General features: G+C 37.5%; 1 protein-coding gene across 1 annotated transcript; it reads left to right on the forward strand.

Moving 5' to 3' along the window:
• The first annotated feature begins 391 nt into the window (after positions 1 to 391).
• Positions 392 to 17,529, forward strand: LOC103500427 (uncharacterized). The gene is made up of 11 exons (XM_008463726.3): positions 392 to 1,014; positions 2,088 to 2,422; positions 3,051 to 3,128; positions 3,240 to 3,342; positions 3,872 to 3,960; positions 4,215 to 4,326; positions 5,930 to 5,983; positions 6,062 to 6,110; positions 16,155 to 16,261; positions 16,811 to 16,923; positions 17,023 to 17,529. The coding sequence occupies exons 1-11, from the start codon at positions 589 to 591 to the stop codon at positions 17,360 to 17,362; spliced, it is 1,806 nt and encodes a 601-aa protein (XP_008461948.2). The 5' UTR covers positions 392 to 588; the 3' UTR covers positions 17,363 to 17,529.
• The last annotated feature ends 397 nt before the right edge of the window (positions 17,530 to 17,926 follow it).

The raw sequence follows: 17,926 nt of genomic DNA on the forward strand, positions 1-17,926 counted from the left end.
AAGAGTTATTAGTGATAGCTTTTATCAATGCTAGCCATTGAAGGGTAGAGTAACTTTTAATTTGAGAAATATGGTATCACTTGGTATAGTTAGTTGCCATCGATAACTACTATCAATAATAACTTTCAATACGAGAAATGTGGTATCAGTTGCTATCATTGATATCTTCGATCAGCCATGTTGCTGTCAATTAATATTTTTAATATCTACCATAATTGATTTTTCTATATTGCTATTAATGTAAAATGATATCATTAATATTATGTATCAATGATTGTATTAGAAGAGTTGATAGCAAGTATAAGAGATATCATTGAAAGAATATATTTTATAAGTGACATCTTGAATTAAAAATATATATATTTTTTATTTTTTAAGAAAATGATGTCTTATTTGTTATAGGGTTATTTTGATAAATCGGCAGGTTGACAAACCTGGATGAAATTCGGAACATGAGCCAATTTTCATTTCCACCTCCAATCAGTACGAAAACCTCAAGAAAATTGTTGGAATGATGAACGGAACTTTGCCGTGATCGAGTTACAATTTCCCAATCCCCCAGTTCTTGGACGAGTTTCTGAACTTTCGATGGGCAGTCGGAGGAAGAAGAACCGTACTGTGGGTTCAGAAGATCCTTCTTCATCGTCACCCTCCTCCTCCGATGACTCCGACAGCTCCTCTATGCGGTCGCGCCGCCATTACCGCAGTGACAGTTCTAGAAGGGAGAAGGAAAAGGAGCGAGAGTCGAGGATTATAGACAGGGAGAGGAAGAGGAAAAACAGGAATAGGGAGAGAGATAGGGAGAGAGATAGGAAGAGGAGAAAGAAGAAATTGAGAAGAGAGAGTAAGAGAAAGAGGGATGATTTTGGGTCTGACAGTGATAATGAGTCATCCCATTCAGGGGATTCTGTTGATACCAAATCTGATAGACGGAAGGTGAAGATTATGGAGCCTGAAGTGATTGTACGTCAGCTGCTGAAGGATTTTCCTGATATTGGGAATGACTTAAAACAGGTTCTTGCCTTGAATTTTTGTGGTATTTGTTGGGTTCCTTTCGTCTAGATTCTGATAATGTTTCTCATTTGACATTGTTGCGTATATTTGTTGAATCTTTGAATTCTAGTTGGAAGGGTAGTTTCATTAGAGTTGATGGCTTTTTGTCAGCAGGTTTGAAACTGAGAAATGTATACTAATACAAAAGAGGGGGATAAGATAACCCCACAAGACCAGTGGGTTACAAAAACAACTCTCAATCGGCAAAATGTGCATAAGCTTCTAGTTAAAAAAAATTTGCAGAGAAATAATACCAAGATTTTTTTCTTTTTCTTTTTAAATGTAAACAACACTTCTCATTGATGAAATGAAATAAGAATGTTGCTAAAAAAGAATTCCAACTTAGAGAAAAAGTTTCCAAAACCTGTCAATGGTCGATTTGAAACTTGTAGGGGGGGGGTATTGCTAAAAACGAATACCAAGTTAGGGAAGGAGTTTCCAAAAACCGCTCAATGGTCGTCTTGAAACTTTTAGGCTGAGAGGTTGTTGATGTGAATCAAGTGATTTATCTCTTTTGAAACAAACTTGTTTAGAGGAGTCTTCTCTTGCCCTCCTCTCCCTAATATGTACCTTTTTCTTTTAATAGATCTCAGGTTTGTATTATAGATATATTTTTTATTTTTGGTACTTATTGAGCAATAAAGTCATCTGGTGTTTTGGAACCAATGATGTTAATGATCATCATGCTTATAGGGTATAAAATCAAGTGCTTTGTTTTGATAAATTAAGTATTTTCTATTGCCAAATATTTTATTTGATTTTTTGTTCATCTTACACTCTTGATACAACTTACAGGCTTATATTTTTTGTTTATCCTGTGACACTTTTGTGGTTCATATTTGTTTTTCTCGATCTTCTATTATAAACAGCATATTCTGATTGCGAATAATTGATGATAGACAAGCCTTAGGAAACTAACATATAACTGTTATTTGTTTCTGACTACAACATTTTTTACATTGCATTTAGTAGTTGTTTTTAATTTTCCTCATCTTTTTTTGTGAGATACTTTTCCTAATCTTATTCTTTAATAGCTTCTCAAGATGATTGATGATGGACAAGCAGTTGATATTAGCGGAATTTCTGTAAAGTCTTTGACCAAACGTTTGAAGAAGTTGTTCCTTTCATTAAATCTTGAAGAATCTCAAGAAAGGGTATTCTTACTACCTTCCAGTGTTCATCCCACTCTGGAAGTTATTGGACCACTTATTGAGATGCATATGGATCAAAAGAGCAACCCGGTTGACGATTCTATAACTTTGGATGATAAATCGTCACCACCTTTGAATATGGAAACCACACAAGCAAGAGAGGACAACATGTCAGAATTGGCATATCCAGATGGTGAAGCCAGTGGTCCTAAAAGAAGGTAACTAATTTCTCCATTTAATTATTTATTGCTTGAAGCCTTGAAATATGGCTTTGAAACTCGACTGGAAGCATAAAACTAGAGCATGAATCAACCAGTTCTCAACATTTGCATTTTTGAAGTATTACACTTGTTAGCTTTTTACGTGCCTGCTACGCCTTCTATAGTAAATGTCCACTCTAGAAAGGCTAAACAAGGAAATTGACTGAAAGTTAGGGAGTGAAACGTATTTTTCCCTTTTAGTAGTTTGAGACCAAGAGGTGAGGTATGTGTATCTTTGGATTTGTGGGGGCTTTTTAGAAGATAACAACCCTCTTGAAGAGGCATCTATTCCCTATTATCAGTTCTCATAAAGTTCTAAAGGTTTTTGAGGAAAACCCATTATCAGTTATCCCAACTTTCACATGGGTCTGAACTTGGTTTTCTATCATCTTTTTGAAATTACGTAATAACCTAATTACGTAGTATAAACAACATAATGTTGGACTCTTGGAGTTGGGACGTGGTTCTTGATTTGGTCACATGGTGCCAAATCATCTTGGAAGGAACTTGATAGCTCTCGTTGTTGAGGTATTGCTTTGAATTTTTTGATCTTTTATTGTTGCTGTCTTTTCATATTTTGCTTCAGGATGCTTGGCCCTGAAATGCCATCAGCCGAGCTGCTTGCTGCTGCAGCAAAACTAACCGAAGCACAAACTGAGCTTAGGTATTTCATTATATGTTATGAATATGTATTTGATCATGTAATATTTAGATCTAAAACTTTGAACAGACATATCTGTGGAACGACTTATTTCCATCTTTTCTATATTTCCAGGGAAGCTGAATTGGAGGAAGATGATGAGCTTTTTGTCGGGCCTCCACCACCTGCTATGGTTGCAGAAGCTGAAACAGCCAATGAGGCGGAGCGGTTTGAAGAGGTATGCTTTACTTTGACTTGTTGTAATGTTTGCTAAACTAAGTTTGGTGGTGCAAACAATTCAATCTCTCATGATTAAATCTCAAATTTCCAATATTTATGGTAAAAGAGAATATGCCATTTTTTGAGTTGATTTTCAGCCCCCTCCTCAGGAGTAGTTAAAGCTGTCATTTCATTGTTCTGATTTCTGATGGGAAGAGGAGTCAAGTTTATTTTATTTCAATTTGCTACAAGATGGATACACTGAGATTAGAGTACTTTTCTATAAGTAGTTCTTGGACTTCCATTTTTATTGGACTTGTTTTTTCTTGTATTCCCTTGTTATTCTTTCATTTTCTCAAGGAAATCTCGGTTTCTTACAATAATAAAGAAAAAAAAAAAATTGCCATGAGCATTGTTATACAGAAGGATCTCATATGAAGTTAAAATCTCTTTTCAAAAGGATCAAAGTAACCATTGTGTTAGCATATGGGTAGATGCACAAACATTTTATGAAAAATGTTACACTTCCAATAATATTTTCATCTCAGGTTTCAAGAATTATGGATGTTGAGGGAGATAGTCCATACGACATCTTGGGATTGAACCGAAACCTTTCCATTGAAAATATTAAGAAGCGGTATGATTTTGAGACGTTTATAATATGCAGCGTTCCATTGTCCAAAAAAATATTGGTACTTAGCTCTCAAAACTTGCGTATTTCATATTAACTAGATTCTGATGAACTTCTGTAGATTATGTGCAAGGCTTTTATATATAAATCTATGATTGCAATATTATAGGAGATTTGATTAAAATTATAAATTTACACCCTAATGCTCATTGCCCATCGTTTTAAATGGCACTTCAGTAATTTCTGGCATTATTTTTCAGGTACTGGAAAATGTCACTTTTGGTTCATCCAGACAAATGCTCTCATCCTCAGGCCAATCAAGCTTTTATTAGATTGAATAACGCGTTCAAGGAATTACAAGATCCTGATAAGGTAATTCTTTTCCCCTCAATTTATATGAATTTGATTTTGATAATGAGAGATCTTTTAGTTGTGCGATTTCTTCTGTTGGTTGAAACCAATTTCTAGCTTGTATTTGCTCGTTTATTTCATTATTAAATAAGAAACCTGAATGTATAGCTTGTATTTGCGAACTATTATGCTTGTTATGATGAAAGATCTCTAGAGATATAGAATTTTTATACATGAAAGACAAATGGTACATTTTGAGGTCGCAACAATCTCCAACATGACATAAAAGAAATAAGCCCCCCAAAAGTTTAAAAAATAAAAATAAAATAAAACAAAAAATAAAAAACAGAACTTACAAAAAAAAAAAAAAAAAAGAAGAGAAAACTCAAAATGTCTTGCAGAATTGAAGTTTCGGGTTACAGTTTGAGCTTCTTGGCGGCGGCGTGGAATTTAGTTCGGAACTTGATTAGCTTATGATTGATTGACACATCTATTCATGCATGTTTTAGTCTTCTAGCACCAAGAGTTATATGCCCATCTTCATTGCTTTATGATTAACTGGAGTCTCTATCTCTTGCTTTTATTGTAAAATTTTCTTTGTTTTCTTGTCCTTTTTTTTACTTCTGGAAATTAGATACATAGCAGCTTGTCGATTCAAACTGGTTTAGAAATATAATATGCAAGATAATTGAGATTTTTCATATTCTTTATATGGATATGAACATGAATGTTAGAGGCATAACATTCCCGTTTTTGTTTTCCTTCCATTTTTCATTTTTTTTAGGAACAAACTTGTTTGATAACTCATCCTGTTTGTTATTTAAGAAACGTTTTTAAAATTGAGGTTGAATTGTAGGATTAAAATGTATTGAGTCTCATTTTAATATTCTGCTGTCATGACATTTACGAAATCAATACAATTTATAGTTGAAGTTGAGTCATGATTGTTTAAGTCGAATGAATCAAGTGCCAAATAAAACATTCAGTCAAATTTGGACAACATTTTGAGGATGAAAACAATTGGATTATTGTTTTACATTTTGCATTAGAACTTATTTGTACTAGATAATTCAAACTTTTGATATATTTTATTGCATTAATATATTTTTTTTATATTTTGTTAATAAATTATATTAAAACTATAAAACAAGGGAAGAAGAGAAAAAAAGAATATACTTGAAACAGGAAACAACAAATAGTTATCAAACAAGTTTTTATTTTATTTTTTCCCCAAAGGAACTAAAAATAAGAATAGTTATGGATCCTGTTAACAAAATGCAAACAAGAAACCAGAAGCATGAAACGGGATATGTTAAAAAATCTGACCCTGAATGATCTTACAAATATCTTGTTCACTAAATGCACAATTGATATGTAATGAAGGGCTATCAAATGTAACAAATGAAAAATGCTTCATAAGAGGATGTAGGTGAAACCTAGTTCTTTCAATTTCAATGTCTCATAGACGTTACATTGGTACTCTTAAGAAGAAACACTTAAAGGTCGAATTGACAAAGAAACATGTTTACCGCTCAATACAAAGAAACTTCATGGGTAATTGCATCTACAAGACTTGAAAAAGTGGAAAAACCAGCTTCTTACATGTGATGTTTCAATTTTGCAGCGGAAGGCACTGGATGACAAAATTAAATTTAAGGAGGAACAGGAACAATTTAAAGTATGGATCTTGATTCAAGTTCTACGTCCCAGTATGAGTGCAAGGGTCAATTTTGAATCAATGTTTTTACTTGTATAGGTGGAATTAAGAGGGATGCGCGAGGCCGCAAAATGGAGAAAATCACAAGGTTAGATGATCGATGTCTATTTCATGAGGTCTATGTTCTCTTTCTACATTGATAGTGGAATTCTACTTTGTTTCTCTTTTTTTCTCCTATTTCTAGATGGTTGGATTTTTTTAATGCGAAATATTAGCTTTTAATCAACCAGAAAATAAGGGTAAAACTGAATCATCTTAAGCAATGCAAATGAGAGTGGAATACAAATTCAGGTGTGCGAGAGGAGTGATGTGTTTAATATGAATACCAGTTTTAGTTTCTATCTTCGTTTAGGTCTAAGTGATCTTCTCTTTTTGGCTATTTGTCCTATTGTCCATGAAAGGGAGGAAGGGATCTTGGGAAACGGGAAAAACGGGTATATAAAGGTGTTAGAATTAGTGGGCTTGGCCCAAGGAAGGATTTACCCTAATTTTCTTTCCCTCTTTATCAAGCTTGTTGTCCATTTATTTTTCCCTATGTATCTTTTGTTAATATGAGAAATTAATAAGAAAGTCTGTTTTTTCTCCTGGTACTTGGATTTCCATGTAACTCGGTGTCTATTTTCTTTACCGCTTTTAACATGGTGTCAAAGCAAGGTAAAGACGAAATCCTAGACACGATTATAGATGGAACCCAAATAGAAACAAACAAGACAGCTGTCATTGCCGCCACCATGGTAAAGCTGCTCCTCCAGCTTCAGAAGCAAATGGTGATCATAATGGGCCCATGCTTGGCGTCAGCTGCGCAGCCTAGTGAAGGAAACAGCCGCACGCCCCTCAATTGTCTGCCCACGTGCTGCCGCTGCTGCCAAGCGCATATCCCACGCGCCGCCATCCAACTCCTTCGTCGTTCAGTCGACTTACTTCCACCTGTTTTCCCAGCCACAATAGTACCCTTTTGGTCAACCGCACATCCACGTGCGCTGTTAGTTCACGGACTGTGATCGTTTCATGCACTGCTGCCCTCTGATTCTTTACAGCAGCTGCACATCCATGGTATCGGGATCGATCAACTCCTTAATAAATTAGGGTTTAAAGTTGGTTAATCTTCGACACAATCCAAACCAACCGACTTGCCTACGTATTCCAAGAATCCAGTAACTTCGCTCCCTACTTTGTACTCAAATTATATAACTACTTCTCTAGCACCATCTACAGGTGTCTTTCTAGGGGAGAAGCTGAATGGCCAAAACTACTTCTCCTGGTCTCAATCGGTAAAAATGTTTCTTGAGGGATGTCACCAATTTGGTTTTCTCACAGGGGAGAATCTTCGTCTCTCACCCAGTGATGCCCAGGAACGGTGGAGAGGGGAGGACTCTCTTATTCGGTCCATGTTGATTAATAGTATGGAATCACAAATTGCCAAGCCTCTGCTTTATGCAACAACTATGAAGGATTTATGGACCACTATTCAGAAACTTTATTCATAGTGTATGCATTGAGGAAACAAGTCCATGATTTCAAGCAAGGAACTTTGAATGTAACCTCCTACTCCAATAAACTCTCTCTACTCTGGCAAAAGACGAACCTATGCAGAGAGATAGTAGGGGATACTTCGAATGATGTCATACAGTATGCTAGACTCGAAGAAGTTGATCGAATTTATGACTTCCTTGCAGGTCTCATTCCTAAGTTTGACATTGTTTGTGGTTGTATACTTGGCCAAAGACCCTTTTCCTCCTTAATAGAAATGTGTTATAAAGTCTGTCTTGAAGAAGATCGTACGAATGCCATGAGTGTTCTGACTACTCCTACTACTGACTCTACTGCCTTTAGTGCTAGATCCTTGACCCATGACAGTTAGAAGAACAACGGAAAACAAATCCCTATCTGTGAGCATTGCAAGAAACAATGGCACACTAAGGATTAGTGTTGGAAACTTCATGGTCGTCCTCTAGGAGGTAAAAAACGCTCCTTAAATGATAAATAGAATTTAGGACATGCTTATACGAGTGAGTTTGTTGGAATCTATCTGGCCTAGTAAACTAGAACGGTCCCAGTCCATCCTCCACTCTAGGAGTCATTGTTCAGTTAGGTATGCCTCAGTCCCTTAGTCTTATTGGTTTCGATGGAAAGAATCCCTGGATCCTAGACTCGGGTGCCATAGATCACTTGACTGGTTTGTCTGAGAATTTTGTTTCTTATATTTTGTGTGCCAGTAATGAAAAGATCAGGATAACTGATGGTTCTTTAGCTCTAATTGCTGGGAAGGGGCAAAGTTTTGCCTTTGAAGGGGTATCCTTCCGGAATGTGTTGCATGTGTCTAAGTTTTCCTATAATTTGCTATCTATAAGCAAGATCACTCGTGACCTGAACTACAAAGCTACTTTCTTACCTGATTTTGTTTCTTTTAAGGACTTGAGCTTGGGGAGGATGATTGGCACTGCCTAACACAGAGGGGGACTCTATCTCCTTGGTGATGATACCTCCGCTAGTAGTAGCTCTAGGACTAGTTTATTGTCTTCATATTTTACTATTTCTAAACATGTTAGTGGAATTTTCGATTGGGCCACCCGAACTTTAAATATATGAAGTATTTATTTCCCCATCTCTTCTCTAAAGTTGATGTCTCTTCGTTATCTTGTAATATGTCGGACCAAACATCATTGTGTTTCCTTCCCCTTGGAGCCATATAAACCAACCCAACCATTCACCTTTATCCATAGTGACATTTGGGGTCCCAATCACTACCTCCTATGGGAAACGGTAGGTTGTGACCTATATTGATGATCATATCCGTCTTACCTGGGTTTTCCTTATCACTGATAAATTTGAATGTAAAAATACGAGGGAGATCACACTATAAAATTAAATTCCTTATCACTGATAAATTTGTGACCTATATTCGATGATCATATCGAGGGAGATCACACTATAAAAATACGGTTCAATGTAAAAATGCTACAAAAATGCTCTCCTCTCTCCTACCCTTCCACCCCAAACTTTCCATGACCAACTCTACTCCATGCCCAACGCCGGCTCACCACCTCCTCCCACATTGACCGGAAACTTTTCACCTTACAATCTGATGATCCTAAGGAAAACTTGTGAAATTATTGAAGAAAGGGAAAACTTCATCACAATCCATTTTCACTTTTTGGAAAGCCCTCTCTTGGCTTTCGTCCTCCTTCCACACATTATTCTAAGAACCTTGCTACTACAAGTTCTTCAAAAAATTCCTGGATAATGGAGCAACCCTCTGGCTGGAAAACTACACAACAATAATGGATGCTTTGTTGAATTCACACTCCTATATCACTCGGAACGCCGGATAGAACTTTTGTTCCATCGGAGGAAAATAAACACGACTTAGATTTTCCTGTTCATTGGTAACCATTGTGGAGGATTTATTGGAATCTCTCCAAACTGATAGAGGATTAAATCTACAAGCTGCTAGGTTGAAGGTTAACACAAACAATCATGGTCTCGTACATGCTCGTTTTATTCTACCAAAGGAGCTTGCTGGATCGAAAATTATAGTGAATATTCGTGGGTCAACATTTCGACCACCACAAACTGATTGGGGACAACGACTGCAAAATCTAATAGGGCGATGAAGGACTCCACAGAACTGGCAGCCGCACATACGGAATTTAATTTGAGAAATACGAATTTAGGGCATGCACACTACAGAAAAGGAAAACCAGTTCCTGTTTCCTTATTAACCCAACCGATTTACTCACATTCCTTTGATTCTCGGCCATTTGAACTTTCAACAGTTTTTCCTAATCTGGTGGAAAATAATTCTTCTCGTGACACATTTCCCTCCCATACATCTGCATTGACCTTTCCTAATATCCTTCTTGGCCCCACAAAATCCTCTTCACCTTCTTTTAATCAGCCACTGGTGGCAATGGTTACTTTCCAAACTGTTTTTTCCAACTTGTGGGAAGGATCAAAACACATGGCAACTCCTAAAAATCAGCCACAAACATTCTTTGACTTGGAAGTCTACCTTACCAGCCCCATCTCTCCAAAAGATGAATTTGTCCGTCATACTGGAAGAAGCTGTTTTTGCGGAAAATCCCGAAGAATCAAATCTCTGTTAGACCTCCCTTTAGATATGTCTATAGTAGAAGGAAGAATAAAGAGCACGTGCAATAAGCATGGTTAGTTAAGTCGGTTAGTTACTAGTATAAATAGTAGGTTGTTAGGCGGGAAAAATATCAGTCATTTTGTATGAAGTTAGTCGTTGATTCTTGAAAGAAAGATCAACAAGAGAGTCTTCTTGAATTGATTCCTTATCGATGCTGTTTGTAACACTGATGGCAAATAAATAAAAGATCCATACCAAGATAGAGTTCTATCAAATTGGTAACAGAGCAACGATTTTGAAAGAAAAATGGTTCAAACGAGGATCGAGGAAAGGTTGGAGTTGATCGACCAAGAAATTGTTGGAATGAAGAAAGAGATCGGGAAAATGCGTGCAATTGAATTGAGTTTGAGCGATATCATGAAGAATCTGGAAAAACAGCAGCAAACGTTAATGATGATGATGGAAACAATCGCGAAGGATAGAACGGTAGTAGGTGAACGAACTACGGAGTCCGCTGCGCGAGAGTCTGCAATAGCCAAAGGAAAGGAAAGTGAGGCGACGTCGAGTAAATTTGCCGACGGACCGAAATATCGGAGATGGCCGATACGAGAAGAAAACAAAGATCGAAGAAACTTCAGCTGATCGGAGCAAATTTGAAAAGGTCGAAATGCCGGTGTTTGTCGGAGATGATCCAGATTCATGGTTGTTCCGAGCGGAAAGGTATTTCCAAATTCATAAGCTTAATGAATTGGAAAAAATGCTAGTTTCGACTATAAGTTTTGACGGACTAGCGTTAAACTGGTACCGTTCTCATGAGGAAAGATAAATTCCTCAGTTGGACGTATCTAAAAGAAAGATTGCTAGTTAGATTCATATCGAGTAGAGACGGAACAGTCTAAGGAAAATTTCTGCGAATTAAACAAGAGAATACGGTGGAGGAATATGGCAACCTTTTTGATAAATTGGTTGTGCCATTGTCTGATATTAAAGAAAAAGTAGCCGAAGACACCTTTATGAACGAACTATTTCCATGGATAAGGGCCGAATTCGCCTTTTGTAGACCGAAGGGATTAGCGGAAATGATGCAGGTTGCGCAGTTAGTCGAAAACAGAGAGCTGATCAGAAACGAAGCGAATTTAAGTAGTTTGATGAGCGGGAAATATCCTCCACAGCCAACGATCTGTAATAAAGCGACAACGGCTACTGCAACGGTAGAGAACAAGGGAAATACTACATTCCCTATTTGAACCATTACACTTAGAAATTCGAATGCCAATGAAGTTCGCAGAGAAACTAACACCAGAAGATTGCCGGATGCCGAGTTTCAAGCTCGGAAAGAGAAGGGACTCTGTTTTCGATGCAATGAAAAATATTCTGCTGATCACAAATGTAAGATGAAGGAATTGTGCAAGCTACGAATGTTTGTGGTGGTGAATGAGAATGAAGAATACGAGATAATCGAAGAGAAGGAACCTGAGGATAAAGAGCTGGCTGTGATGGAAGTAAAAGAGAACAACAAGGCGTATGTCGAACTGTCCATCAATTCTGTCGTTGGGTTAAATGACCCGGGCACAATGAAAGTTAGAGGGAAGTTACATGATGAAGACATAATCATATTAATTGATTGTGGAGCTACTCACAACTTCCTATTGGAAAAATTAGTTATAAAACTGTAGATACCGATCAAGGAGACAGCTCACTATGGAGTTATCTTAGGATCGGACACAACCATTCAAGGGAAGGGAGTCTGTGAAGGTGTGGAAATTCAGTTAAAAAACTGGAAATTGAAGGAGGAGTTTCTACCTCTTGAGCTGGGAGGAGTCGATGTCATATTAGGTATGCTGTGGCTGCATTCGTTGGGCATAACAATGGTAGATTGGAAGAATTTGATGCTTACTTTTGTTGCTGAAGGAAAACAAGTATCGAGGGAGATCCTAGCTTACCTAAAGCTCGGATTAGTTTGAAAAGTATGATCTAAATGCGGGGAGAACAGGATGAAGGCTATTTAGTTGAATGTACAATAATGAAAATTATGAATAGTGAGAAAAAAGAGCAGCAGTGGATTGATGCTTCAGTGGTTGAAACAAATCCGGTGCATATGATGCTGAAGCAGTTTGAGGATGTATTTGAATGGCCTGAAAAACTACTTCCAAGGAGGGAAATTGAACATCACATTCATTTGAAAGATGGCACGGATCCAATTAATGTGAGGCTGTACATATATGGTTATCATCAGAAAGAAGAGATGGAAAAGCTGGTTGAAGAGATGTTGATCTTCGGAGTAATTCGACCAAGCAAAAGTCCTTTTTCAAGTCTTGTTCTTCTAGTTAAAAAGAAGGATGGAAGTTGGCATTTTTGCGTCGATTATCGAGCGGTCAATAATGCTACTGTACCCGATAAGTTTTCGATACCGGTTGTGGAAGAGTTGTTCGATGAGCTGAATGGGGCTACCTTATTTTCGAAGATTGACTTGAAGTCTGGCTACCATCAAATAAGAATGGCAGAAGAAGATATTCAAAAAACAGCTTTTAGAACTCAAGAGGAGCACTACGAGTTCCTTGTAATGCCGTTTGGATTAACAAATGCGCCAGCCACCTTTCAAGCGTTGATGAATACCATTTTCAAACCTTATCTTAGAAAGTTTGTTTTGGTATTTTTCGACGACATCGTGATTTACAGTAGAGATGAAAAAGAACATGTGCAGCACATGGAGAAAGTGTTTTCCATCCTAAGAGTTCATACCCTCTATGCTAATAAAAAGAAGTGCGATTTTGCCTAGCTGAAAATAGAATACTTGGGGCATGTGATCTCGGGATAGGAGGTTGAAGTGGATCCGGAAAAGATTAAGTCAGTTGCTGATTGGCCAAAGCCTACTACTGTTAGAGAAGTCCGAGGCTTCCTCGGTTTGACTGGTTACTACCGAAGATTCGTTCAGCATTATGGGTCAATAGCAGCCCCGTTAACACAATTGTTGAAGAAAGGGGGATTTAAGTGGAATGAGGAAGCTGAAGAAGCTTTTGAGAAATTAAAAAAGGCTATGATGGCTTTACCGGTGCTGGCACTACTAAGCTTTAACCTTCCTTTTGAAGTTGAAACAGACGCATCGGGGTACGGTGTTGGGGCGATTCTGATTCAGTCTAAGCGTCCTATAGCGTTCTATAGCCATACTTTGGCAGTATGAGACAAGACCAAACCTATCTGCGAAAGAGAATTGATGGCAGTTGTTATGGCTGTGCAGAGATGGCGTCATTGCTTGTTAGGAGCCAAATTCGTTAAAACATATCAAAAATCGCTTAAGTTTCTCTTGGAACAGAGGGTGGTTTAACCTCAATATCAGAAATGGGTAGCTAAACTTCTTGGTTACTCGTTTGAGGTAGTTTACAAACTGGGACTGGAGAACAAAGCTGCTGATGCGTTGTCACGGAAACCACCAGATATACAGTTGTGTGCGATATCTGCACCAGGCTGGTTGATCTTTAAACTATTAAAGAAGAGGTAGAGAAGGATGAGAAATTTAAAAAGTTGATTTCTGAATTAAGCAGTGATAGTGTACTATAGAATAGTAAGTTTCAGATGAGAAATGGGATGCTGCACTACAAGAGTAGTTTGGTTCTGTCCAGAACATCGAAACTAATTCCAGCCTTATTAAACACTTTCCATGACTCAGTTGTTGGGGGTCATTATGGATTCCTAAGAACTCTTGGAAGGTATGAAATCGGATGTAAAGAAACATTGTGAGAAATGTTTGATATGCCAACGTAAAGGTTTTGGCATTATCTCCGACTGGTCTATTGACACCATTGGAAGTTCCACAGCAAGTTTGGAGCGATATCTCTATGGATTTTGTGGAGGGATTACCAAAAGCGAAGGGGTTCAAAGTGGTATTGGTTGTGGTTGATCGCTTGAGTAAATACAGTCACTTTCTTTCCCTCAAACATCCTTATACCGCTAAGGTGGTAGCAGACTTATTTGTAAAGGAGGTAGTTCGATTACATGGATTTCCTTCATCCATTGTTTTGGACAGGGGCAAAGTTTTTCTTAGGCACTTTTGGAAAGAGTTGTTTCGACTGGCCGGCACAAAGTTACATAGGAGCATTGCCTATCATCCTCAGTCGGATGGCCAAACGGAGGTGGTAAACAGGGGTTAGAGACTTATCTATAATGCTTTTATAGTGAGAGACCGAAGGTATGGGTTGAGTGGCTTCCATGGGCTGAGTATTGGTATAATACTACCTTCCAAAGAGCACTCGGGGTCTCCCCTTTCCAAGTGGTATATGGCCGAAAACCTCCTTCATTGTTATCTTATAGAGATTGTGGGACGACTAATGCAATTACGGGAAAGGGATGTAGCATTGTCAGCATTGCTTGAGCATCTCCTTTTGGCCCAACAGTAGATGAAACAATATGCGGATCGCAAAAGGAGACATTTGGAGTTCAACGTTGGTGATTTAGTTTTCTTAAAGATCCGTCCTTATCGACAACGCACGTTAAGGAGAAAACGAAATGAGAAACTTTCTCCCAAATATTTTTGTCCTTATGAGATTTTGGAAAAAATTGGCGAAGTAGCGTATAAGCTGGATTTACCAGCTAACACAGCTATTCACCCAGTTTTTCATGTTTCTCAGCTAAAGAAAATGCTTGGGAATCCGACTGGAATACAGCCAACGATACAGTGTGTTAATGAGAACTTTGAATGGCAAGCTCAACCGGCGGAAGCTGTCGAGTATCGGAAGAATCAAGCTGGCAGCTGGGAAGTGTTGATCTGTTGGTAGGGCCTACCTAAACATGAAGCTTCGTGGGAATATTACGATGAGATATTTCAGCTTTATCCTAGTTTTCACCTTGAGGACAAGGTGAGTTTGGAAGGGGGGAGTAATGTTAGACCTCCCATTAGATATGTCTATAGTAGAAGGAAGAATAAAGGGCACGTGCAATAAGCATGGTTAGTTAAGTCGGTTCTACTAGTAGGAAAAATTTCAGTCATTTTGTATGAAGTTAGTTGTTGATTCTTGAGAGAAAGATCAACAAGATAGTCTTCTTGAATTGATTCCTTATCAATGCTATTTGTAACACTGTTGGCAAATAAATAAAAGATCCATACCAAGATAGAGTTCTATCAATCTCCCAACTATGTTAATCCAGTTCATTAGAATTTCTTTAATGAATTGGATTGCATCGCCAACAATCCAGTTCAACATGATAGAATTAAACACGTGAAGATTGATCAACACTTGATTAAAGAAAAGACTGGACAATGGTAGCATATGTATTCCTTACATCCCCTTGATCCAACAAGTTGTTGATGCTCTCACCAAGGGGCTTTTCAGACAAAACTTTGACTCACGTGTTAGCAAGTTGGGTCTCATTGATATCTACGTCCCAACTTGAAGGGGAGTGTTAGAATTAGTGGGCTTGGCCCAAGGAAGGATTTACCTTAATTTCCTTTTCTTTTTTATCATAAGCTTGTTGTCTATTTATTTTTCCCTTTGTATCTTTTGTTAATATGTGAAATTAATAAGAAAGTCAGATTGTGGTTTTTCTCCCGGTACTTGGGTTACCACATAATAAGTAGTTTGTGTTTTGAGTACATACTATTTTAGTTTGGGTAGGAAATAGTTAACACTATAGAAAAGAGAGATTTGAAATAGTAATTCTATAGTTAATTGTAGGTAGTAATGGTTGGAAACACCAACTATTGTAACTAAAATGCCAAACATGGGGTAAGCTATAATAGCCTATTCCACCTACTTGTAGTTGGGCCCATACACTCCTTTGTATTTGAGAAAACTTTAACAAATGCTACTATATTGATTATCACAAAACAATGAACTGTTCAATAAAACAGTGACCAGTTTTTGCAGCTATTCAGGAAAAACATACTGTTTTGTGAATTAGTGTTTGCTTTCGTTTAGTGCATTTTTGCTGTGGAAGCTATAAATGAATGTTGCCATTAGTAATTGGTGCTGTTTTAGGGGGCTGCAATCAGTGAAACCATGTCTTTACTTCATCCTGTCAGTGCACCATTTTCTTTCTCTGCAGGAATATCGATGGAGGGTGATGAAGAACTCCTTGCCAACATGGATGATGAAGTTACAGCAGAACCCAAGAGAGACGAATGGATGACCACCTTACCTCCTGAAAGAAAGGTAAGGCACCTTTTTTTCTCCCATATTGGTGTTAATTCTCTTTTGCATCTTCTGCTTATACAGTATCGGATTATCTACACTTTTCTCAAGTCATGTCTCACCGTCTCTGTTTCATATTATACACACACAGAGAGAGCGAGAGAATTGCCAACTATACTGTTAGTAATATCTCAGGAAAATTGTGATTTCTTATTAGATGTTTCAAATTTTTTAAAAAGTTTGCAGAGCTGCAGCAATTCATTCAATTATCCTTCCTAAATTCTCATTAAAATGGGAAAGAAGATTAAGGTTATTGTCTTGGAAAAATGAAAATAGAGGAAAGTAACATGATTGTTATCTTGTTCATTTTATACTGCCTTTAGTATTTGACGGTTCAAAACTCTCCTTTAGGGGTAGAAGAACGAATGGAACCTTATTAGTTCGGCATTTGTTATGATGTCTTATAATTTTGACACCATTAATCATGTAGCATTCTCTACTTGATGTTTAACCTGAAGACTCTTAAAATATGGCTGAAGCTTGCATCTTGAACTTTTTGCTCTCTTCCAGCCTGGCATGACTATGCAATCTTCTAGATTCAGCAAGAGCTCCAAGGAAGGTCGTGGCGATACAAGCGTTTGGACTGATACGCCTTCTGACAGAGCTCAGAAAGCAAAGATGAGGTGCACACTCGTTACCATGTAGAGTCTGAAGTTTAATTTCAATTCCCATCCTTGACATCAAAATGCAAACTATTGTTGATTCAATCTTTCATCTAACAGTTACTTGGAAGCATACAATGAAGCTGCCGCACTTGCTTCGAACGAAGAAGCAAAGAAGTATAGTGCAGAGTCAGCTTTAGTAGATAAATATAATCAAGAGAAACGCTCGAAATCACTCGTAGAGAAGCATCGTGAAGGGGTGAAAAGCCGTGGAAAGAACAAATCGAAGCAGGTGGCGGAGAAAGAAGACGACTGGGTGGGGAAACATCCATGGAAGCCTTGGGATCGTGAGAAGGATTTAACTGCTGGTAGGAAGAGCATAAATTTTGATCCTGAGAACATGGCTCAGGGCTTAGGTTCAAGGTTTTCCTCAGGAAGCTACCAAAGGAATTTTCTTTAGGAAACTGAAATGTTAGAATTATTTGTATTTACAATATGGCATAATTGAGGATAGGAACTTTGTTTGCAAATCCTTCTCTAGCCATCTTTTGTCACACAAATTTGTAACTATGTTGTATAATACGTGACCTTCAATATTGATAAAGTGTTGCATGACATTTTTTTTTATTTTGCCATTTATTTTGTCATCAAATTTTAATTTAAGGTCAAGATAATTCTTAATTGTCTTAAATTAAAATAAATTAGTTTCTTTTTATTATGCGGATCATGCAACAAAATTTGGTTGGTCAACATTATGTTCTCAAATGGCGTAGTGTTCTAGAAATTGTGACTTTATAGTTTAACTTTCAATCTTCAAAATTGTTTCAAAACGATCTTATTAGCTTTTCCGTCTAAATAAATGAGTTTTAATGAGGAGGAAACAATTTTAAGAGATGAAAGTTTTGATTAAAATTGGAGGAAAAACCATACCGTAGAAAAGTTAAAGCGAGGAGTCATCTGAGTGAGAAGACTTCGTGAGAGGAATTACTGGGGTGATCTTACAAAAATGTTGTTTCCTTCCGAA

The sequence above is a fragment of the Cucumis melo genome, chromosome 1, assembly GCF_025177605.1.
Source record: "Cucumis melo cultivar AY chromosome 1, USDA_Cmelo_AY_1.0, whole genome shotgun sequence".
Lineage (NCBI taxonomy): Eukaryota > Viridiplantae > Streptophyta > Magnoliopsida > Cucurbitales > Cucurbitaceae > Cucumis > Cucumis melo.